The following is a 25,966-nucleotide window of genomic DNA, read 5'->3' on the forward strand; positions in this document are numbered from 1 at the left end:
GCCTGGATGACTGCCTCTTTCCGGACAGGTGGAAGCGACAGAGATTGGTGCTGTTGCCGAAGGCTGGGAAACCGCCAGGGGACCCATCGGCATACAGACCTATCTGTCTGCTGGACACTACGGGCAAGGTGCTTGAGAGGATTATCCTCAACAGACTGGTGAAGTACACAGAGGGTGTAAACGGTCTGGCAAGTAACCAGTTCGGCTTCCGGAAAGGTAGATCCACGCTGGACGCTATTCTCTCTGTCACCAAGACGGCAGAGGTAGCACTCCAGCGTAAGAGTTGGGGCATTCGCTATTGCGCAATCGTCACGCTTGACGTGAAGAATGCATTCAATAGCGCCAGTTGGGACTCCATAGCGCTCGCGCTTAGGAGCATCCACGTACCGGTGTCGTTGTACAAGATTTTGGAAAATTATTTCCAGAATCGGGTACTAGTTTACAACACGGAGGAGGGTCAGAAGTGCGTCCCAATCACCGCAGGGGTACCGCAAGGTTCCATCCTGGGCTCGGTGTTGTGGAATGTCATGTATGACGGGGTGTTGAAACTAAAGTTCCCTGTAGGGGTTGTGATCGTCGGTTTCGCAGACGACATCACGCTAGAGGTCTACGGCGAGTCGATCGAAGAGGTCGAGTTGACGGCCGCGCACTGCATACGCAAGGTCGAAGACTGGATGCACTCTAGGAAACTGGAGTTAGCGCACCATAAAACGGAGGTTACGGTTGTGAACAACCGCAAATTAGAGCAACAGGCGGTGGTCAGAGTCGGTGACTGCACCATTACCTCAAGGCGTTCCTTGAAGCTCTTGGGGGTTATGGTTGACGATAAGCTCACATTTAAGAGTCACGTCGACTATGCCTGTAAGAGGGCTTCAACGGCCGCTGCAGGACTATCTCGAATGATGTCCAATAGCTCAGCGGTATATGGCAGCAAGCGTAAACTTCTTGCCAGCGTGGTTTCGTCCATACTTAGGTATGGTGGGCCAGCGTGGTCCAAAGCGTTAGGTACCAACAGTCATCGTCGAAAACTGGAAAGTACCTACAGGCTCATGTGCCTGAGGGTTGTGAGCGCGTACCGTACAGTGTCATACGACGCAATCTGCGTCCTGTCCGGCATGATGCCTATCAGCATAGCCATTAAGGAGGACGTAGAATGCTTCGATCAACGTGACACAAGGGGTATACGAGGCACCAGAAGGTCATTCTCGATGATCAGATGGCAGCAGGAATGGTCCAATTCCGCAAAGGGTAGATAGACGCATCGACTTATTCCGGACGTATCCGGAAGGGTCGGGAGGCGCCATGGAGAAGTTAACTTCCACTTGACACAGATTCTGTCAGGTCATGGTTGCTTCAGGCAGTATCTACACAGATTCGGGCATGCGGGGTCCCCCATGTGTCCCGAGTGTGCGGATGCGGAAGAAACTGCTGAGCATGTCTTCTTCGTGTGCCCTCGTTTTGTGCATGCGCGGAGCGACATGATGGTAGTGAGTGGGCCAGACACCACTCCGGACAACCTAGTTCGGAGGATGTGTAAAGACCCAAACATTTGGAGGGCGGTTTGTACAGCCGCCTCTCAAATAGTTTTAGAATTGCAAAACAGGCGACAGGTTGACCACCGACACGCCAGTGTTAGCTAACGGCCAGTCTCCAGGTTAGTTAGCTAAGTTAGCAAAGAGATCTATAGAACCAAGAGGGTGCACAGAGCACAAAAGCCGCTCCCCGAAGCAATACCTAGCGGTGGTCCCGGGGAGTATTATGGGCTGGAGACTGGAGGGGTTTTAGTGGGTCCGGTCACTGATTCAAACCAACCCCACACTCCCTGAGGTTGGTCACCAGGGGTTTGGATGCAAATTTCCCCTCCACCTGAAACAAAAAACAAATAAAACAAAAAAAACAAAAAAAAAAAAAAAAATATATATATATATATATATATATATATATATATATATATATATATATATATATATATATATATATATATATATATATATATATATATATATATATATATATATATATATATATATATATATATATATATATATATATATATATATATATATATATATATATATATATATATATATATATATATATCAGAGATGCCAGATATACAGACTAATCTGTATTATACAGACTTTCTGTGTTGCGATACAGACACGCATAAGCCTACAGATTTTATACAGACATTTAGTATAATACAGATATTACACAGATATCTGACATTCTACATAATGGTTTTACCAGTATACATAAAAAAACGAACACAAAAACCAAAAGTCACTGTAGCCGTTGCTGGAAAAAGTGAACTAGGAACTGAACACTTTGCTAAACATATTTTTCTTGCGTTTTTGAGAGTGAAATCATGACAACGGGAATCGAGTCAGGCTATCGGGGTTTTTATCGGCCCCGTGGGCACTAATCTGCCTGTTTCGCCCCCAGTAACAAACAGCTGATTGTCTCGATCGATTGTCATGCAGGTTATATTGGTGAAAAGACCGTTTGTTCTATTCGGAGCAATATCCAACGTTGAAGAATTGCTTAAAATGTCCCAAACCTTGAAGGTACTATTTTTATAACCGCGAGACTTCTGCCATCATGTATCAGTTTAGCTACATTACGACGAACGACGATTTTTATCACGGGAAAGACTCTTACTTCTATGTGTTACTTAGATTTAAAAGATAAATTAGTTATCGATTAATCGACCAACTATGATAGACTCGAAAAAGAACAATCAAAACAAGCAATAAAACAAAACAATCTGACAGGTCGACAAATAATTAGGTATCAATGTATCGGTAACTTTTTTTCGCAGCGGTATACAGACTTATACAGACATTTTTATGGATTATACAGACTTGCCAAAAAAAAGTCTGGCATCTCTGATGGTAACATTTGTGTTGCCTATTTCTAGCCAAACATGTGAAAAGGGCCCATGTGCCATATGTAAACAAGCCAAATTTTCTCGTTTTCTGATTAATACAAGCGAAATGAGTGAAGGTTTACGTTAATTTACGTTGTTTTCACGTGCTCACTTGGTAATATTTTCTTTGGGTGTTTTTAGGGTAATTTTTTTTTCGGGAGCCCGTTTATTCATACGGCCTAATGTAGAATATGATCTTTTAACATGTTACTCTTGATTTGGCAGATTAAAACATATAAGTATCATTTTTTCAGCGGGTACCACTTTCGCCAACATAACAGCAAAAGATAATTGTTGTTGTCGTCCGATGACAGCCATGCCAGATGTTCAGTTTCATAGTTCGGTAATGCCAATTTTAGGCCAATTATTAAATTATTAATATTTCTGCAAAAGTAGTATGAGGATCTCACATCAATCTTAGTTATTTGAAAAACTGAAATTTGGCGTACCTCAGTAGAAACGTTTCGGTATCACTGTGATTTTTTCGATTTTTTAGTGTGGGCCTAAGACTGAGAGACTACAGACTTGAAAAGTTGTTCTGGCATCCTTGCCGATGACATTGCTTGTTTCGAGTTCGAAGAGGTAAAGTATTTTTCCAAACCATATTCCGCAACTAAATTTTTAAATTTAATATTTAATTTAAGGTATCTCAGATTTGAAAGTATTAAAAAAAAACAATTTAATTAAAATGCCTATTGAAAATCTTGAAGAACAAGGATTAGAGAAGAATCCTAATCTTGAGCTGTCGCAAATTAAGTTCTTGCTTAGTTTACCGGAATACAACCAGGATAAGCCATTAGCCGAGAAGTTGTTCTCTGCGATTAAAGCGGATAATATGGGTCCTTGGTACGAAGAAGTATGCAAAGATTTGGGTTGGACTACAGATAATCAGTTACTAAATGAAATGAAAGAAGTGAACCGCAAAAAGCTCGAGGAACTCGATGCTATCATTGAAGATGCCGAGAAGAATTTAGGTGAAATGGAAGTAAGAGAAGCCAACCTGAAAAAATCGGAATATCTATGTAGAATTGGAGATAAAGAAGGTGCTATATCTGCATTCAGGAAGACGTATGACAAAACAGTATCTCTTGGTCATCGTTTGGATATTGTTTTCCATAATATTCGCATAGGATTGTTTTATCTGGATCATGATTTGATTACAAGAAATATTGAAAAAGCGAAAACCCTAATCGAAGAAGGAGGAGACTGGGATCGACGAAATCGTCTTAAAGTTTATCAAGGAGCGTACTGTGTAGCAATACGTGATTTCAAGGCTGCTGCAAACTTTTTCTTGGATACAGTTAGTACGTTCACCAGCTACGAGTTAATGGATTACGCTTCTTTTGTGCGCTATACTGTTTATGTGTCAATTATTAGTTTGCCAAGAAATGAACTTCGAGATAAAGTCGTCAAAGGAGCCGAGATTCAGGAAGTTTTGCATCAACTACCCGATGTCAAAGAGTACCTATTTTCCTTGTATAACTGCCATTATGCGGACTTTTTCAAAAACCTTTCACTGGTTGAAACGGTATTGCGCAAAGATGTTCTCTTCCATCCGCATTATCGTTTCTACGTACGGGAAATGAGAATCCTAGCATATACTCAGCTTCTGGAATCATATCGTTCACTTACACTGCAGTACATGGCCAATGCATTTGGTGTCAATGTTGATTATATAGATGCAGAGCTTTCGAGATTTATTGCTGCAGGACGTTTACACTGTAAGGTGGATCGTGTAGGAGGGATCGTTGAAACCAACCGCCCAGATAATAAAAACTGGCAATACCAAGCTACGATTAAGCAAGGTGACATTCTGCTCAACCGCGTACAGAAGCTTAGTCGAGTTATTAATATATAAATTTTACAATGTGAATTGAGTGTAGCGTCATACTTTTGCTGCAAATAAACCTTAAAACTCTTCATTGAAAAGCTGTGGTCTTTTGTTATATTAACATATTAGCGAGCAAATGCTATGCATACATGTTCAATATAATAGCGCCTTGTGTAAGTTTAGTATATATTTTATTCGAACGGAATTATTTCTTGCATTTATCTTTAATTGTATATTTATCGTAGACTTTTGTAGGATCGTATGGTTCCCATCGTGATGCGGGAAATATATGTTTGTTTCTTTCGTACCAAGATCGTAACAGAACTTTTCCAGCATGTGACTCTTCCTTCTCCACTGTGGCATCACTAATCATTCGAATGTCGTCTTTTCTACAATATTCATAAAAAGTAGCAAGAGAACGCAATTATTTTGATTTTTGAAAAATAAAGCAATATCAACCTACACATCAAAATTAAACAATGGGCCACTTTTCCCGCGGGCCTTTGTTACGATGAAATCATAAAACGTATAATGATGTGGCAGAATCAAGTCCTCTTTTACGTACATTAATTGATCTGCCATAACGGTTTTTAATTCGCTGAATTCTTTGCGAAGCATTTCAAGACATTTCTGCAAAAACTGATAAATTGAATTTCCTTTTTTCATAGTTACACATTTTCTGTGTCCAGATCCGTCCCAATAGCTGAAAGTTATCATTATTTCCTGATCCTTGAGAGTAGCCTGTTTCATTGCCCATTCCTGACGTAGTTCTTCGCGTAATTTATTATCCATTTCTTCTCGTTCGCGATCTGGCAAAAATGAAGTATCTACATCTGGATTCTTCCGAATCTTTTTATTTTTTGAACCAGTACTTTCCTCGGTTTGCCATTTCTTTGGTGCAACTTCTTCCTCTATATCGCTACTACTATTGTCTTCTTCACAATCATCTGGATTGAATGATAATGCTTGTATTTGTCGTTTTTGACGATCTTTTTCTGCCTGTTTAGCTTCCAAAGCACGGAGTTTTTCTCTGTCCTTTTCTTCTTTTTTCTGTGCTAGTTTTTTCTCACGTTCTCGGACTATGTCCTCTTGTTTTTGTTTCATTTCATCTAGTGTAACCAGACCAATCGTGGAGGTCTTAAGCTGTTGCTCCACCGCGTCATAGTGGGTGGCGAATTTATTTTCAATATTGCTAACCTTGAGATCCTCCTCAATTTTCTTTTTCCGGAACTCAATCTCTTGTTGAGCGATTTCACGTTTCTTCATAAGCTGCATCGCTCGTCCGCCTTCACTGGCTGCTCCTTTATAGTAAGCCATTATGGGTATCTGTTAAACACTTCAAATTAGTTTTTACGATCTACCAATATTTAAAAAGCATCATTTAATCATACAGGAATTGAAAATGTGTTATACTGGAGATATGATATTATACGCTCGTAATTGTTCTTCTTTCGAAATATTACTAATTTAAAAGGTTTGAAAAACTCCAAATACAAGAACACCTACACTAAGTGCAACCACTAAGTGCAAATAAATATTTTTTTTTTAGAAGAACTTTATGTTTTCACAAGCGACAAGTAAACAAGAAAGTCCGAACCAGAGATGCCAGATGTTTTTGAAAAATGTCTGCAACTCCTTGAAAAACCGAGGGAATGCCTTTTCCTATCCCTCGCTGTACATTCGACAGAGTATAACATCGAAGATACGAAAACGTCAAACCTGATACAGAAACGTCAATGTCGGTCGGAATTTTTTCATTATTTTGCTGTTTCGGTAGGGATACCATCCGTTCTGATTTAGCAGGACATGTCCTGATTTTGAGCTCATATTTGGGCGTCCTGATTTATTTTTCATATTCTAGCATTTGTCCTGATTTTCATAAGACATGCATTCATCTTCAATCACCAAGCTCATTTCAAGGCACAAGTCGGTGAGTTTTTAACAGAAACGTGAATGTTGCCTGATATTAGAAATTGTTGGAGATTGCCCAATATTTTTTTTTTCATTTCTGGTTGCCAGTTCGAATTCGTCGCTGGTAAAAATAAAAACAAAAGGACATTTTTCTCCGATAAAATTCTTAAAGTAACATTTTATGAGGTAAAATTGTAAAATTTGAAGTGATGACCGTTTTGCGGGCTAAATAAATAAAGGGGCCTATAACAGTCAACGAGGTGAGCAGCGAGTTACTCGCCTGGCCAATTTAGATATAACAGGTGGTTAGTCTTGGTCCCCGTGGTTCTGTGGTTAGCGATGTCGGTCGGCTAGCTCTCCCACACGGTTGTGATATCGGGTTCGATTCCCGATCAGGTCGAGGATCTTTTCGAGCTCCAAAAAAATGATGTAATCTAAAAGAAAAACTCTTTATAACTCATATATGAGTTTTCCATTCAAAAAAAAAGGAATGACGAGAGTTTTGTAACAAAAGCAAACACGAGCAAGAAAACAGAAAAAGCAAAAACATTAGATTTGACGTTTCTATGTTGTACTCGATGTTAAAACTCATAGCACATTCCCTCGTGAAAAACCGGAAAATGTGCTCGAAATCTGAAAAAAATCTACCCATGATCCGAAAAAATTTCGCTCGCGCACCTGAAAAATCACGTAAATGACCGACCTTCAGAAAATCTACCATTTTACGTGACATTAGTAACTTTCACCTAAATTTCATGTACGATTCACTGTCAATTCACCTAAATCGGTCAAATTATAATGTAAATATTTTGAGTACGTTGGTATTTGTGTGTTTTGACTTTGTTAGTGTTAGTGCGACTGTGGTGTGACGTTTCCGACAACGGAATTCACGTGATTTTTTTTCCTGCCGGTTGAACGGTCAACATCTTTCCGGTAATCCCTGTTTTTTTTTTTTCGGTTGGAATCTCGATTTTAAACAAGTAATTATTTTTTAGTATTTAAAAATAAATTATATTTTTTATATGCGCTGTCTAGTCTAATTACTTAAAGTTCACGTAGATTTCATCTGAACAACACGTAAAAAGTACGTGAAAATCATGTGGGGTTTATGCGTTCTGTTTATGGTTTCACCTAAATATCACGTAAAAAGGTACGTGAAAATCAGGTTATAATTACCTGACCAACACGTAGACGATTGACACTGAACTTGACACTAACACATGAACGGCTTTCGAGAAATCGGCAAAAGTTACGTGAGAAGAAAGTGGATGAGAATCAGCCACTTTTCCCGGTAAATTTTACGTGCATTTTTTTCAGAGTGATGGAAAACTGCAAATATCTGCAAATCAATAAATATCTGCACACGGACTCCAAAAATCTGTGTTTCGCAGACAAATCTGCACATTTGGTATCCCTGGTCCGAACTAGCATTGGCCTATCCAGCTTTTTACGCACCATAATGGCGGGTGCTATAATGCGCGTTCGTAATTTGTGAACCTCTCTGCTGACGTCAGATTCGTGATTTCTGCAGTTTTGGCAACAATAATGTTGCCAGATTTTTTGTTTTTCGTGCGAAATACATGAAGAGTCAAACTGACGTAAGCAGAGTTGTCAAAAGGGTAGGTAACATATTACGAATTTTTCATTATAGCGTCCGCCATTATGGCGCGTAAAAAGCTGGATAGGCTATATCCAGAGCTGCCAGATTTTATTTTGAAAAATCTGTATGAACCCATTAAAAAATCTGTATTTTTCTGTATCTTGTTCGTGTGCCTGCAAGTGCTCGGGTTTGGGGTTACTGGGCTTGAAATCCGACTTTAAGCCTCGCCTGAAACCGTAAAAAGTTGGGTAAAATTCTTGAAAGAAAACTCCTGTTTATAGCCGGGTCTATTTTTCTATGGAAGCAATCGAATGAGGTATTTTTGTTCTAAAGTTTTCCCGCTTAGCCAAATGTCGGATGTCCAGAAGAAATCAAAGAAAAGCAATTTCCCGCTTAGCTAAATGCCAAACGCCCAGCAGAAGTCAAACAGAAGCAATAAAAGGATAAAAGAAGAGCGTGATTGTCGGCAAAAGAAGAGCGTTGGTTGTCGTCAACGCAAATACAATATAAATACAATCAACTGCGAATATTCCACTTTGGACGAGGAAACAGATTTTAAAGCTCGTTCGCACCTATAAAAATTCTTATTCGGAACAGTCAGACTGCTTGTGAAAACCGAGAAAACAAAGCAAAAATATTGCTTTTTTTTCTCACTCAAAATTATTCGCAACAACACCGCGTACTGTTGATAAGGTACACGCTCACTCTGGGCTACTCAGCGGCTGAGTTGAATTTTAATCATTTTTTCAGTTGTTCGAAGACGTCAAAAAATGAGTAGAATTGATTTGATCATGGCGACAAATTTCCTCAAAATTGGGTAACTGGTGCTTACGTGTTGTTTTTGTTAATTTTTTTTTTCGCAATTAAAAGCGAACAGCAAACCAAGCAAACCGTCTGAAAAAAGGAAGAAAAAGAAATGTTTGAAATTAGTTGTTATCGGTAGGTAATTCATAATTTGAAATAATTGACTGCAACTAATGCCAATTTTTCTTTTTCACCAGGACTCGTTGATTGGATTTACAGCGAATAAATTCAAAAATCTCCCGTGTCCCGGCGAACAAAGGTAAATTTCTTGAAATATGCCTTTTTTCAAATAAAATTTATTAAAAAGGCAAAACATAATAATATCGAGTCAATAATGATAACTTTTCCGAAATTCCCTCATTGAAGCTTAAAGTACTCATTTCTGAGTCGAAAATGAGTAACTTTTACGCATCGCGCATCAGGTATAATATGGGCAATGTTTACTCAATTTGTACACAGAAAGCAATGATCTGATACGGCTAATAACAAAATATTAGTTAAAAATACTATGCCTGAAAATAGTAACTTTGATGTACAATCCATTAAAAAGGACTGCATTATAGTAGAAAATACCAATGCTTAACGAAAGAAACATATTGTTTTAATAACTATGTTGCGTTATTAAATTGAATGATGTTGTATATGAGAGTTGACTGGCAACCCTAGTCAATATAACAACCAATATGGTAAAACTGACTGGAACTAATGTAAATTCGTTGTTTGTGTTCTTGTTGAAAATACGACTGATGTAAGCATTGGTGAACTTACTACAGTACTTTGAAATTAACTTTAAATATTGTCAATAGAACTACTGCGATCGTTACGTCGTTTTTTCCCGAAATTTACCATGAACGTGTTGGTTTTCGTTATATGTTGAAAGCCCCTCAAGAGCAGCCATTTTTCTTATGCGAAGTTTTTTCAGGACGCTGTCTAAGTGAGTGTTGACAAATTTAATTTGAATATTTACTGTAAAACACAACACATGGGCGAAAAAAAGGAATTAATAATAATGGCCGAAAAAGTGGAATTAATAGTGGATGATCTGTTTTCCAACCCGGAGTTGATTGCAGGTTTGTATGAGCGTAACATTATAAAAAGTATAAGTCATGACGGTAAAAATATCTCAGATGCTGAACAAATACCGGAACTGCGGCAACTGATGCTTGATGATTGGCAACTTGATCCGACTATTTTCGCTATTCTGATTAGTAAGTCTTAAATTTATCATAACTGTATAATCATATAGGTATGGAGTTCGCCATGCCTCGCATTATAGGTCATGGAATAACGTTTCAGTATCTGAAAATGCTTGACGAAAAAGCACTAAATGACGTGTTTTCAGTAGCAAAATGGACTGGACACAAGCATGCGCTCCGCAGAAAATTGATGCAATGGGATCAGAGTATTCTTTAAAACATCAATCATCGCAGCATAATGACGATATGCAAAGTGCAAGCTGTAGTTCCGAGCGATGGTTACTTCCGACAATCGTTACCACCCGTTTGTTAGATGATATTCTAAGCCGTAATGAAAAAGGAAAAATCGTTGTTAAATATTACGAATGGCACAATGCGTTAGATATTTCACACCGGAAGGCTTTGTCTCATACAGTGGTCGATTATTACATAGCCAATCAGAAGCATTTTACTCTACCGGACATGGCTAAATTTGCAGAACTGATCGCACAAAGATTCCCCACAGAGATAATTTTTAAGCCGTATTTTTAAAATTGCTAATCTTTTAGTTTCTTATCATTTTCAGGAAACGTATTATAATCCGCGCGATTCCAAAGCAAACAAAAACCATCCATCAGGACTGTTATATGATCGTTTCCATAACAGGAAAAAGGAAAAGATTCAGAAATCGAAACCCGAAGAGACAAGTTTGCTGCTTTCCAGACGGGCTGCTGCGGTTAATTCATCGGAATCAGGTAGTTATTTTGTTTGATTGTATTGGTATGAAATAACTAGAGAACCTTAAATTGAGAGAAGCGATAAGGCACTTATTTCGAACCAAAAAGGATCTAGTTCCATTACATCCAAAAAAAAAAGCCTCGTCGCGTCTCTCAATTTAAGGTTCTCTAGAAATGTCATTTATTTAAATATCAACTTAAATTTAAAACTTAAATTTTTCGTTAATAGGAATAGAATCACAAACTTCACTTAAACCATGGTTACGGAACAACAGTGCACCAGCTGAGCGAGTCAATCAACAGTGGACTGAAACCTTTCTCTTGCGCCTCAAGAACATCATTGAAGACAAGGATTTATCGAAAAGCAACAGTCGAGAATTACAGACGATAATGGATACCTTATGGTACGAAATGAAAATAATGGCATCCGTTATAGATAGAATGCCTGTTCCGGACAATTCCAATATTTCTTCACTTTTTTGAATTTGTTTTAGATTGAAGCAGATTTCGATAATCTTTACGAGGCTGTTGGAATTAATAAGCTCTACGATCGCTCGGAGCTCTTCGGGGTAAACTTTCGTGACTATGTTCAAATCAGTAACGTGAAATATGATCATTCATTGTATTTGATCGCCTTGTTAGACAAACCTTCTATCTCCCAGGGTAATATTTAATCCAGTTGTAAATTAACCATATAATAAGAAAAACTATTCCAGATACGCATGATTACATCTTATGTACAATTTTTATGCAGTCATCAAACCTTCAAGAACATCATCTAGAAAGCTACCAACGATTATGCAAGAACAGCTCGACGACTGCTACATTTTCGAACCTGATAAGGAGTTCAAGGAAAACTTAAGTGCTTTTCGTGCTGAACACGAATCAAAAGCCATATCACTATCTCCAAGAATTTGTGCAGTAGGTAGACCACAGGAATTGAAATCGTTTTATGTCGTCACACAGAAACTGCAGTATAAGCTTCCAACATTCTTACGTTGCTTGGACTTTGTTGTAAAGCTTACATTTGCTCTTAATTTCAAATTTCCCAAGAGCTGTGAATTGTTCTGGTGTTTTATCAGCCGGCATTTCTACGGCGTCGATTACACAAGGAAATCAAAAAATTCTCAACTGCTACAACTTACGGCCTTTTTAAGAGCACGTGAAACATGAATTGTTTCCTCTGCGATAATGTTTCAGCTGTACATAAGACTGAAGAACTATTCTGCCGCTCATGGCAAGTCCGTCCCAATTGCATTTTTGTCAATTTTGAGGCTATTTATGGAATCAATTCCTTTTTATGTCTACTTTCGATAGAACAAATATTTTTGAATACTTCGTTCTGAGGAACTATGAAAAAAATAGCAAGTCGGTTTGTCCCATAGCTAAAGTGATCGCAAGTCGGTCCCATTGCAAAAATCTTCGCAATTTAACCCCACAGCCAATAATGATTATGAAAAAATGTGATATTTACCACAACTTATGGTCTTCAGGTTTAGAATTGGATGTACCAAGTGATATTCGATAGGAGGTTCGATTGAATTTTACACGTTCTACATCGTGTGGCTCTAGCTGATAGTACAATGTTTTCTTTAAGACAAAGTTTCCACCAGTAGCTTCTTTCAGCTGTTGGTTGTTGACAATGAACGCTTCAGGTGTGTCACTGTATTGTTAGTTAAAGCATTCTTCAGAAAATACTACTTTTCGTATTTTATCCGTATTTTATGTAAAGACGTGGGCCAGAATTGTAACATTATTGTCATGAATTTTGTTTTGAAGAATTTGTTAGTTATATCAAATACTTCGGTACGCTACTTAACTGTTTTTTAACAGAGCAAACATTTTCCTAAGCTATATTTGTTTTTTTCATATTTGCTTCCACTGCTACGTCGAAGCTGTCCGCCGTCACGAACGTGTGACCGCTCTCAGGAAAATTTAGAATAAGTTACCTACACTGATTTCGAATTTATCAGTAGTATCAAATGTAAAAACAAAATCTAATTTTATTCTGAGCGGCGCAGTTGGTACATTATGTTATGCTTCTCACAAAAAACTTGTTTAATAAGGCACGAGAGAAGGTCATTTATGAATTGACCAGCGGTGGATTCATTCCAAACCAAGCTATAGCACCGCCATTGGTTTGCAGTAGTTTGTTTTTCATCACCGGTCGTAGCCGGCTATGGGACTGACTTGCTAACATTCTGGCTACGTACCGTAAAAGTAATCGCATGTGAGCCCCAGCTTATGATTTTCAACAAATTTTAGTCAATTTTCGGTGTTTATACAAGTTTTATGATGTAAAAGTGTTAGATTGTCATTGCAGTACTAAATTCTGTTGATGGTCTTGATTGAAAAAGCATTTGAGTGCCAAATTACACCCAAAGCGTTACGATTTTCAATTGCTGTTTTCTCGTCAGCACCAAAACGCAAATGGGACGGACTTGCTATGAGCGGCAGTATTTAATTTGAACCAAATTTGTGACACAATAATTCATATATAATACTATACATAACTATAAATGCAAACAGAAATAAAATAAAGTTTTTATGCTGACAATACGAAACACTGATTTTAAATACTTTCGTTGTGAAATATACCGACATTGAATCATTTATAATACCATACATAACCATAATAATTGTAAACTAAACTAAAACAAAGTTTTTATGCTGACAATGCTTAATACTGATTTTAATTATTTTCATTGTGAAATTTACCGCAGCAGATGAACTCGTACAGTGAAATTGAATTTCGGAAATGTCTGCAGATTGTCGAAAATACTACACAGAATGTTTACCCAAATGGTAAAAAACACAATAAATTATATAAATTTAACTACACTTACTACAGTTACTGATGCATGGTAAAAATAACTGTTCATTTTATTCAGCCCGAATGTAGTTACTGCACAGCCAAACAGACGTACCACGAGATTTTTTTCCGTGGATCAAAATAACGGTCATTTTAAATGAGTTTCAGTTATGCGGAATATTCCCGCCGCAGCGGTGGTGGCGCTGATGTGCCTTTTCCTTTGAACTCAGTTGACGGTATTCGAGCACCGTGCTGCCAAAATCAGCAGAAAAGCTGAAAGTTTATCTCTTGCGGAATATGTCCAGTAGGTGTCGGGCAAGTTAGTCGGAACCACAATTTTCTTAGAATTTTGTATGCAGTGGTACGTCTGTTTGTCTGTGGTTACTGGTCAGCTAAAATTAAGTGGTGCCTACTTTTTAATTTTACCCTCTGATATAGTAAACAATATCATATTCTTCGTTTCAGTGTATAACATTCGGTGGTACTCAAAAATGAGTAAAACAACTTCTACTCAATTCTGAGTACATACGGTTTTAGGGATCATTCAAATAATACATAACGCTCTAGGGGGTGGGGGGGTATTCAGCGGAGCGTTATATTGCATGTGGCAAACATGTAAAATTGCGTTACATGGGGGTGGGTGGGTATTGAAAATTGCCAAATTCCGCGTTATGTAATATTTGAATGGTTCCTTAGCGAAACTGATTAGGTTTTGACTCAGTTTTGGGTTATCCAGAGTGAGCGTGTAATCCACGAGACAGTTGCGATCAGCCTCAGGCAGCAGGGATACCAGATGTGCAAATTTGTCTGCGAAACGCAGATTTTTGGAGCTAATGTGCAGATTTTATTGATTCGCAGATATTTGCAGAATTTTAATAGTTTCTGCAGATTTTTGTCAAAATCTTCTTATATTTACGCAGATTTTCTGAAATTGTGTGCAGATTTTTGCAGACTTTTGCCTGCGCGAGCGAATTTTCACCGAATCATGGATAGATTTTTTTCAGATTTCAAGCGGATTTTACCGGTTTTTCGAGCAGTTGCAGACATTTTGAAAAAACATCTGGCACCTCTGAAAATCAATTATTGAAAAACATCAACAACCAGGGAGCAGCGAGAGTGATTCTAATGGTTATACATTTTACCCTAAGACAAGACGCGACAGCTGGCTTCTTATTTTTCTTTTCGTAACGGCCGTCATCCCCGTCGAAATTTTTTTGAACGTTCCATATCGTTGATGCCAGAATGATTATTTTTAACAACTTCTGCAGGTCAATGAAAATAAAACAAATTAAAATTGCAATATATTAACGAATAATACTCAATTTTTATTTATTATTTTATGTTCAATAAAGCATACTTCTGCTATAAATTTTTTTCTTCCTAAGTTTCTTGGTACCCAAATTTTTTCTTCCTAAGTTTCTTGGACTTCAACCGAAATAGTAAAAAACGATTAATCAATGCATTTTTGAAGTTATAACAGTGAAATACATTACTCGGTAATATCATGTACTAAGGGTGTGCGAAACTGGCTTTTCTGGTGTCGAAACGAAACGAAACGAAATTAACCCTTAATTTCGGTTTCGCCAAATTAGTCGAAACGAAATCAAGGTGGATTTTGAGTTCTCGAGACGAAACGAAATTGGTCTCCAAATTTCGCGAAATTTCGAAAAATATAAAAAATGTTTCTAAAACATAGCAATCCAATGATTTGAATCACAAGATGCTTACCTGGTTGACGAAGAGTAACGTAGGTATCAGATATCGAAAAACCGACAATGCACAATGGTCGAAAAATTGAAATTTCCGGCCAAAATTCATTTTTTTGTGCCAAATTGTTGGTTTTCCATTGCAGATGATTATGACATATAAAAAAAAAGTTTTGTACTGACATGGGGCTGTCTATAAACCACGTAAACTAAGGCAAATGTCTTGTGTTTTCGAATAAACGTAAATAACTCGTTAGTGGAACGAGATAAACGATTACTGTTTTCAGCAAAGATGCACATAATAGTAAAACGCTTCTTATGGCTTTGAGAGTCAGTTCGCGATTTGTCCGCAGAGATGGCGCACGAATTTAACTTTTGATAGGAGCATTCAAGAGATATGGTTTCTTCAGCAAAGTTGTAAAGCAATTCAATTCAAACAAAACTACTGAAGACGAAACGATTTAGCAAATCTCGATTGTAGAGCCAGCAAATGTTGATACAATTTTCTATGGTCTTGTTTGTAAAAAACTGTTTTAAAACGGTGCTTGATCAATTCAATGCAATCATTTATAACATTTTCTGTTCTAGGTTGTATGAACAAACTCACTAAATCGATCTTATGAACTTCCTCGTTAGACATTGCTCGCTTCTTCGTAAAACACTTGAATAAAACTTCAGAACTATAAAGCTCACATAAAACCTTGTTTCCTCCACATACACAAGCCATCAGACCGACTCAAAGGAATGAACTAGAATCAGTCAGCCATAAAAGACATATGAGCCGCATGATTCAAGAGTATAATAATATGTGTGAGGGTGCGGGTTTATGCCTGGGAGTAGTTGTGAGATTGACGGTTAACTCAATGCAATTTTGTGTATGAAACACCTGACTGCAGTGTTGTAAAGTTCGACCATGAGAACCTCCATTTGTTTATGCTGTATGCCGACATATCCGGTACACAGCTTCTACTTCGGCTGTAACTGGCGAGTAAAAGCTCGAACCATTTGTTTAACTCTGGCAGTTATATTTGTGTATGGTGAGAGAAGTTTGCGTGTGGTGTTTCATGGCCGTGTTTTCATAAAACAAACACTGGGAATCATTTTTGGGATAATAATTCATTTTTTTATTCGGTTAAGTATGATTTCACATGAATAATCGCTAAGTCTCTTAAGCAGGTATTAGACGACGCAAATATTTGCTATTTTCGGTACGATTTTTATTTGCAAATAAAATCTGTATTGAAAAATAGCAAATATTTGCTTCGTCTAATACCTGTTTCAGCGATGTTGTAATGGGTTAACAAAATAAATTTCAGAAAAAAACTTTGGGTTGGTAAAAAAACATCGGTACACGCGAAAACCAATTTGTTGCTAGTATTAACCATTTTTTTTTCTAACAAAATGAAAAAAATATTTTTTTACTTAAGTGTGTACAACTGAATAATCACACTAAGTTTTTCCAGTATATTTTTGAACTTAATTGCTATGACATACGTTGATAAGTCTTCATAAAACTCCAAAAAAATACATAGAAAATTAAAAATTTTAAATTACTTTTTTCTACAAAAACGCAAATTTTACTCAAACTTTTAACATATGTTTTAAACAACGTATATTCTAATAAACCAATTAATCTAATAATTTCATGTTTTTTGCTCTAATATACGAAAAACTTTGTTAATATATCACCCAAAAATTCAAAAATTGCAAAAAAATGGAAAATTTTTAATCATCTTTTTCTACCAAAACGCAAATTTTCCGCAACTTTTAACACATATTCTTGAAGGGCACAAGTAGGGCTCTCAGACACACTATCAGGTGCTGTGCTTACACGTGCTTACATTTAATGTTTTTGATGGTCAAAATTAGGAAAATTACGCATATTTTCAATGTGGCTTGCGACTGACTCTGTAGGGTTGAAATCCATTACCCATTTTGTTTTAGAGAATTAATTTAATAAGCTTTCAATCATATGTGAACATATCATGATAGCTTTAGTAGGTTTTTATATATTCCAAAATATTCAGAAAAACTATTTTTCTCCGTTTCTGAAATAGGTAACTTTGAAGGTATTTTTCAACATGAACCGTTTTTTGTATCAAGATTTCATTCAAAAATTATGAAAATATAGATGAAATACTACAAAATCATGTGCTCAAAACATCCTGAATAGGAAATTCGCATTTTGGTAATTTTGGCCACTCTTTTATATAGAGACCGTCTTATGTGCAATGACGAGAATATCAGAAATGGAAAACTATAATCTTGAAGGTTATACCTATCCATTTATATTAATTATATTGCAGGTAATAAAAGCGCGATAGATACAAATGATTTAAAGTACACACTTGAAATATCTTTGTAAATAATAATTTAATAAACTTCTGAACTGATTCTTTTGGTTTGAATGAAACTATGTTTAAAATAGTAATCCTTCTTTCATAGCACTTTCATCATTCAAAATCCAAGTTTTGTCTTAGAGCTCAAACTGGAAAACATGAGAGATGGTAGGTAGGTTGTCAACCATTCCTGTGAGTTTTGGTGTCCCTAGCAAAGATAACTTTTTCAAAGACTTGACTGCGTTTTTCAATAAGCAACCATGTATGTCACAAAATATCAAAAAATTGGTCGCAGTGACGAAAATACCCAACACGGAGAAAAAAGGACAACCATTTTGAGCTTTAGGGAAACTTTTTTTTCGCTTTTGTCGACCAGTGTTATTGATTTTTTTTTACCGCCGTTTAGTCAGATTAGACCAAGTGACATCTTCATCAATTCGAGGAAAACAAACTTTAAGTTAACTATTCTGTAAACTTTGAAGTTGTCAATATTTTTGCGCAGTTTTTTAAATAAGTTAAAGTTGATTTTTAACTGAGCAGTTCGACAAAAAATGTCCAGTTTCAATATTTTTTGTCATTTTTGATTTGGCCCAAACTTTGCATAGATGTTTCTATAGGCTGAGAAGCTATTTAAAATGCTATTTTGGGAGGATTATTGTGATTACAAATATTTTCAGAGCCAAAAGTGTTTTGATCAGTTTGACGTCTTCGGCAAAGTTTTCGATAGTAATTTTATCTCTCCGATAAAAAAAAAACACTAAAAAGAATTCATTTATTTTAAATGTAAGAGAAACATTAAAACTAATATGAAAATATTCTTCAAAAATCTAATTTTTTTGTATAAAAATTACAAGCAGATACCGGAGCGATGAATATATTTTTTCAAAACAAATTTTTTTTTTCACAGCGTGTTTATTTTTGGAAGGACAATATTTTTATCTACAACTTTGCCAGAGACACTATGCCAATCAAACAAACTGTTTCGGTTGTAAAAATATTTCAATTATACACAGAGTGCTCTATCGGAGATTAAAAATATTTTTTCAGCTAAATCGATTTGTTTGACTGGCATAACTAGTGTCTCTGGTAAAGTTGTAGAAAATAATTTTGTCCTAAAATACTACAAGGTATACAGCCCTAGGGTTGTATGAAATGGTGACGTGGGACTGAACACTGTAATTAGGGGATGTTTTGTTACAAAATATACAGAGTCTGCAGACAGAATCAATGTGTTTATTTTCAGCCTCCCCTGGAAATCAATTTTTGGAATATATTCAACAACACTCGAAGAAATATCATTTATATTTGGCGATATTATGCCTTTAGTATTTTTTTTTTTTTGCAAAAAAATATGTATTTAACAAGGCACAAGCATATCGTGCTTGTTGAAGAAGCACCAAGAATTTTTCATAATGCGTCAAAGTCAGAATTATCTCTATATCCTCAAAAACCAAATCCAATAATGCTTACGTTATCATAATGAATGGTTTTGTCTTATTTAACTCTAACTAAATCAAATCTATAGTATGGATATTACTTTCAAAATAATATGGAAGCCCTTACAAAGGTTCATCAATTGGAAAACATAAGAAAATATTTTGAACAAAATTCCTAACAAGTTCCAGCAAAAAATCGTAGAAATCCACAATTACATTTTTATTTTTTGCTTGACAATTTTTTCATTTGCCTGCAACTACATTCGCTGTATTACGAAGACAGGAAATATACGTTTATTATGGTAAAGCTTAGAATAATAATATATCATCTAACAATTTTGAAATATAAAAAGAGATTCTGTACGAATCTTACTAAATAAACTACAAAATCACAAGCATTCGCAGGTTCTTACTCTTCTATAAATGTATATATTTAGGAATTAACTCTTTCGATACTATCCGGTCACGATTATTTAGTGAATATCGAAGATAAAATTTAAAAAATATCCGTTGCAAAAATTTACAACTCTTGTTGAGTAATTCATGGCAATCATATTTATGAAATAAACTTTCAATCACCATCAACAGCAGCATTGTAGTTTTTCCTCAATTGCATACGAATAGAAATGTACGAACAAAAGTGTACCACTGCAATACGAATAGTACTGCTGCAGTACGAATAGAAGAGTACCAATGCAATCATAGACGACGAGAGACCTGCGGTTCTATACTCCACTGGTACTGTTGCTTTTACTGGCATGTTTTCTTTCAAGACATCAGTTTTTATTAGGTTCTACAGTACCTAACACGCAGGTTTAGAGATTGTTCAAGGATGGGTATTGTTTCAAAATTTTAGGAAAACTTTTACCTTCGAGACATCATATTAGTCTAAGCTCATGGAAGCAAAAATAAATTGACCTATTGGGACGGGGAGACTCTGTCAATTTTTATTTCGAAATTGATACAGGGAATATCACAGGGAACGGATGGTGTCCATTCACGTCGTCTGTGCTAGGAATGCTCGCATGTAATTGGTTCATTATTCGCGTAAATTTGTTATTGAAATTATTATCAATTTTACCGCTTAGCAATGAAATTAGAGTGATAGTTAATACATTACAAAATTGTTATACATTTTATCTATCCAACAACATATTGGTTATTGTTATCCATCATGTGGTTATGCTGTTATTAGCGTTTGAAATCTGACGCAACATTTGCCCGTTTCATTTCCAATTTTACAGAATGCATCCCAGTATAGTAAACAAAGACGTGTCCCACGTCAAAAATGACCTGTTAGTTTCAGCGATACCAAAAATAATAAAATGCATTTGGGGCCATTCCTAAACTACGTGGTCATATTTTGATCCCTTTTATTCCCACTACCACCCCCCCCTTCCACCCGTGGTCGTTTGGTAAGCCCCCTCCCCCCAGTTCCCGACCAACTTTAACCAGGTGGTCTTTTTATTTGCCAAGTGCCCTAACGGAAAATAGTCTGATTATATATGTTTGGTAAAAATTTTGAAAAAGCAATTCTAATCAGACTGTTCCTGTTCGCAATACGGATAATTTTTTTTATAATTTTTTGCCTAAAATGTATGACGAACGGGCCTTTCAAAAATGCACTATTTTATTACCGTAACTGAATAATTAAATATTCTTCAAATCTCGTTGTTTTTATTTTTAGTGTATTTTAATACTAATTGTGGATAGGCCTGTTATCCTAAATTTTCCAGAACAAATAAAGATAAATAAAGTAAAAGGAAACGCCATATCTAAGTAAAAACAATCAGAAACTTTGAAGAGCAAAATGTTACTCATTTAGATTTTCATAAAAGAATTGATTTATGATCTCATTCTACAAATATATGTACAATAAAGTATGAAAAATTTATAAAAAAATGAAGGTCGAAGAAAACTGATTATTAGTAATTGCGCAAATTGTAAATAAAATTTTCGGTAATATCATTTTCTCAAAAACAAAAATGAAAAAAAAAAGAAAATGGTTGTTTAATTTTTAATAAAATTTCACTGTCTTTAACAAATAGGGTATCGAACGCCTTCGTCAGTGGTTTTCTTCGGCCCCCTTTTAAATAAGATTGCTGCAGAAAAACTGCCGAAGAAAACCACTGACGAAGACGTTCGATTTCCTTACCTGAAAGTAATTAATATACGCTATTCTGTTGAGTATATTCAGAATCATTTTCAATACAATTTGTTGCTGAGTATAAAAATAAATAAAATTTGTTTAAGCAGTTTGATCATCTACGATAAATTTTGCAATGGTTTTTGAATGTCGAACAAAATATAAACATCTTTCTTTCTTCCTTCTGTTCACGAGCATCCAGGTCATATATATTGTTTTTAAGACCAAGGCGTTGATTTTTTTGCCGATCGTTGAGTATTGAAATATACTTCCAGGAAAATGTCACAAATCCTGACGCATTGCAAAATAGAATTATTATTCTGTAGAAGTAAATGCCATAATTGCTGACAAATCGCAAACTTTCCGTGACACTTATGAATTATCAAGTCGTGTCAAAAAAATTTATTAATAAAAAAAAAATGCGAAAGCTATATTCTTGGTGGCAATAATAAATTATAAGTCAGAAAAAAGACCACGTGGTCTTTTCGTCTTCTATGTCTGACTTTTATTAGAAAACCAAATATCTGTTGAGATTTATTCAATTAAATTTATAGTCGCAACGAGCACAACCCAGAAAATAATGTAATAATGCGCATCGGAAATTTGGTCCGAAATTTCGTAATCGTCGAAATTAGAAGTTTAATTTCGCGAAATTTTAGGCGGAGTTTAGCGAAATTCAACGAAACTTTCCGGTAATCAAGCGAAACCGAAATTTCGCGAAATTTCGAGTTTTGCGAAATTATACGATATCATTCGAAATCTCGCACAGCCTTGTCATGTACCTTGCATACTTTTGCATCATTATTTATCTAAGACAAGGCGCGACAGCTGGCTTCTTATTTTTCTTTTCGTAACGGCCGTCATCCCCGTCGAAATTTTTTCGAACGTTCCATACCGTTGATGCCAGAATGATTATTTTTAACAACTTCTGCAGGTCAATGAAAATAAAACAAATTAAAATTGCAATATATAGGCGAATAATACTCAATTTTTATTTATTATTTTATGTTCAATAAAGCATACTTCTACTATCAAATTTTTTCTTCCTAAGTTTCCTGGTACCCAAGTTTTTTCTTCCTAAGTTTCTTGGACTTCAACCGAAATTGTAAAAAACGATTAATCAATGCATTTTTAAAGTTATAACAGTGAAATACATTACTCGGTAATATCATGTACCTTGCATACTTTTGCATCATTATTTATGAACAATTATAATAGCTAAATTATGACTCTCCAGCATCACTGCTTTACAGTGAAAAGTAACCTCGTTGTATTTTCTACGTGACGATTGCTTATCGGATTCAGCCAATGAGCAGCCGGTTCAAATGGGTTGAATGTAACGGCTGTCACGTCTTGTCTTAGTTATTTATGAACAATTATAATAGCTAAATTATGACTCTCCAGCATCACTGCTTTACTATGCAAAGTAACCTCGTTGTATTTTCTACGTGACGATTGCGTTATCGGATTCAGCCAATCAGCAGCCGGTTCAAATCGGTTGCATGTAACGGTGACCAGCTGTCGCGTCTTGTCTTAGATTTTACAGGATTTTACCTAAGACAAGACGCGACAGCTGGTCACCGTTACATGCAACCGATTTGAACCGGCTGCTGATTGGCTGAATCCGATACAGTGCTGATAAAAGTCATTTTCCCCAGCAAAATTCTTCGAAAATTACAGCCAATCATTTTCAATTTTCACTTCCAATGATCGCAGCACTCTTTCAGATACACTAGATTTTCGTCCTAGTAACGTGTTGTTATACTCAGATTGAAATAGATCGCGCGACCGTTCACGGTTACGGAATAAAATTTAACGACAAATCCAACCAAATGATCTTCATTTCAAAGCGAAAAAGAAAAACAAACAGTCCACTCAACCAAAATGAACCTCACCGAAACACTTTTTCACTGACACTGACCGATGCCTTGACAATCTTCGTTAACTGATAAACTGATTTTGTTGTCTTGTTTCCATCGCATTAAATGTAATGAGGTGTTTTGACAGTTCACTTCCATGCAAAAGTGGGAAGGGAGAACTCTGAAAGAATTGTAAAAAAAAAAAGTTTATGGATGCTTTTGTTCACTTTCACTCCTAAGACAAGACGCGACAGCTGGCTTCTTATTTTTCTTTTCGTAACGGCCGGCATCCCCGTAGAAATTTTTTTGAACGTTCCACACCGTTGATGCCAGAATGATTATTTTTAACAACTTTTGCAGGTCAATGAAAATAAAACAAATTTAAAATGTAATATATATAGGCGAATACTACTCAATTTTTATTTATTATTTTATGTTCAATAAAGCATACTTCTACTATCAATTTTTTTCTTCCCAAGTTTCTTGGTACCCAAATTTTTTCTTCCTAAGTTTCTTGGACTTCAACCGAAATAGTAAAGAACGATTAATCAATGCATTTTTAAAGTTATAACAGTGAAATACATTATTCGGCAATATCATGTACCTTGCATTCTTTTGCATCATTATTTATGAACAATTATAACAGCTAAATTATGACACTCCAGCAACACTGCTTTACAGTGAAAAATAACCTCGTTGTATTTTCTGATAGTAGAAGTATGCTTTATTGAACATAAAATAATAAATAAAAATTGAGTATTATTCGTCAATATATTGCAATTTTATTTTGTTTTATTTTCATTGACCTGCAGAAGTTTTTAAAAATAATCATTCTGGCATCAACGGTATGGAACGTTCAAAAAAAATTCTACGGGGATGACGGCCGTTACGAAAAGAAAAATAAGAAGCCACCTGTCGCGTCTTGTCTTAGCCAGAGTCTATGTTTTAGAGTCCCGCAAAGATGAAACCAAAGGAACCAAATCAGTGTCAAACGACGGTACCAATCGAGCAATGTAAATAAACAAGGTGATAATGTTAGGAGTGGATGAAAAGTGTTGTAATTGAGCGTAATAAAGAATATGTGTTTTTCCGAAGTTTCACTTACACATTTTAATCCAACATTAAACCTGTACACTGTTTTTAAATAGTTTATTTGACACGGCACGATACAATTTATGTTTAACTGAGCCAAGTACATTTTTTTTTTAATTCTAAATTAGCAGGGAAAAGAGGGAGGCCTTTTCTTTATTCTCGCGGCCGACTACGAGCTAGTGGGGATTTAAGGTGAGAGGAGGGGAGTTACAATTTTGATTTCAACTATATTGAGTTATACGATTTATTTATTTGTACATGGCTAAGCAGTGATGTTCTATTTGAGCAGTTTGGACTGAGGTGTCTGCGTGAACATGAAGATGCCGAGTCTTCGTTTGGGTGTCTCCAGCTTAGTGTATCATCTTCTTTCAGCGTGTAGCGGGAATGGTAATCTAACAAATAGATAGAAGAGTTTCATATTTTAATACCAGCGTGTTTTATGAACACGTATAGCTGTGTCATGTACTGGAGATCACCGCTTCCCAGAATGTCTCTAACGGGTACGTTCGGTTGTTTTCCTCGGGCCCGAAGGGAATCTATAAGCTCAGACCTAACACCACAGTATTCGGTACACGACCAAACAACATGCTCGATGTCATGGTAGCCATCGCCACAAACGCAGTGATTACTGTCTACAAGCCCTATACGAAAGAGATGCGTGTTTAACGTATAGTGATTGGACATAAGTCTGGACATCACGCGAATGAAGTCCCGACCTACATCCAACCCCTTGAACCATGCTTTCGTCGATACCTTAGGAAAAATGGAATGTAGCCACCGTCCCAGTTCATCTGAGTTCCATGATGATTGCCAACTGTTGAGTGTTCTCTGACGCAAAATGCTATAAAATTCATCAAAAGCAATTGGTCTTTCATAAATATCGCCGTCAATAGCACCCACCTTAGCTAAAGAGTCAGCCTTTTCGTTACCCGGAATCGAGCAATGAGAAGGGACCCACGCTAAGGTAACCCGGTAATTTTTATCTGTTAAAGCACTTAAAAACCGCCGTATTTTCCCCAGGAAATACGGGGTGTGCTTCACAGGCTTCATTGATCGCAGAGCCTCAATGGCACTGAGACTATCTGTGAAGATGAAGTAGTGGTCTATGGGTAGGGTTTCGATGATTCCAAGAGAGTACTGAATAGCAGCAAGCTCTGCGACGTACACGGAAGCAGGAGCATCGAGTTTGTAGGAGGCGGTAAAATTTTCGTGGAAAACACCGAAGCCAGTGGACTCATCTAGATTAGATCCGTCAGTGTAAAAGCTTTTATCATAACTAACATGTTTAAACTTATTGGAAAAAATCTTAGGGATCTCTTGGGGTCGCAATTGATCCGGGATACCAGAAATGTCTTGTTTCATGGTGGTGTCGAAGAATATAGCATTATTAGAAGTAGCTAAAAGTGCGACATTGGAGGAATCGTATGAAGAAGGATTAATATCTTGAGCCATATAGTCAAAATATAAAGTCATAAATCTGGATTGAGATTGAAGGTCGACCAACCTCTCGAAATTTTCAATTACTAATGGGTTCATAACTGTGCATCGAATTAGCAACCGGTAAGAGAGATTCCAAAAACGATGTTTCA

The 25,966-nt window shown here is 36.3% G+C and overlaps 2 protein-coding genes and 1 pseudogene across 2 annotated transcripts; 2 read left to right on the forward strand and 1 right to left on the reverse strand.

Annotated features, from left to right (window-relative positions):
• The first annotated feature begins 3,243 nt into the window (after positions 1-3,243).
• LOC129717861 (26S proteasome non-ATPase regulatory subunit 6) lies at positions 3,244-4,858 on the forward strand. Its single transcript, XM_055668091.1, has 2 exons — positions 3,244-3,511; positions 3,574-4,858. Exon 2 carries the CDS (start codon positions 3,618-3,620, stop codon positions 4,785-4,787), a length of 1,170 nt encoding a protein of 389 aa, XP_055524066.1. The 5' UTR covers positions 3,244-3,511; positions 3,574-3,617; the 3' UTR covers positions 4,788-4,858.
• Positions 4,859-4,929: 71 nt separating this feature from the next.
• LOC129717862 (protein FAM50 homolog) lies at positions 4,930-6,366 on the reverse strand. The gene is made up of 3 exons (XM_055668092.1): positions 6,152-6,366; positions 5,224-6,086; positions 4,930-5,149 (listed from the first exon to the last, which is right to left on the reverse strand). Exons 2-3 carry the CDS (start codon positions 6,075-6,077, stop codon positions 4,966-4,968), a joined length of 1,038 nt encoding a protein of 345 aa, XP_055524067.1. The 5' UTR covers positions 6,078-6,086; positions 6,152-6,366; the 3' UTR covers positions 4,930-4,965.
• A 3,576-nt stretch (positions 6,367-9,942) lies between these two features.
• On the forward strand, positions 9,943-11,925 carry LOC129723514 (uncharacterized; annotated as a pseudogene).
• The last annotated feature ends 14,041 nt before the right edge of the window (positions 11,926-25,966 follow it).

The sequence above is a fragment of the Wyeomyia smithii genome, chromosome 1 (genome assembly GCF_029784165.1).
Source record: "Wyeomyia smithii strain HCP4-BCI-WySm-NY-G18 chromosome 1, ASM2978416v1, whole genome shotgun sequence".
NCBI lineage: Eukaryota > Metazoa > Arthropoda > Insecta > Diptera > Culicidae > Wyeomyia > Wyeomyia smithii.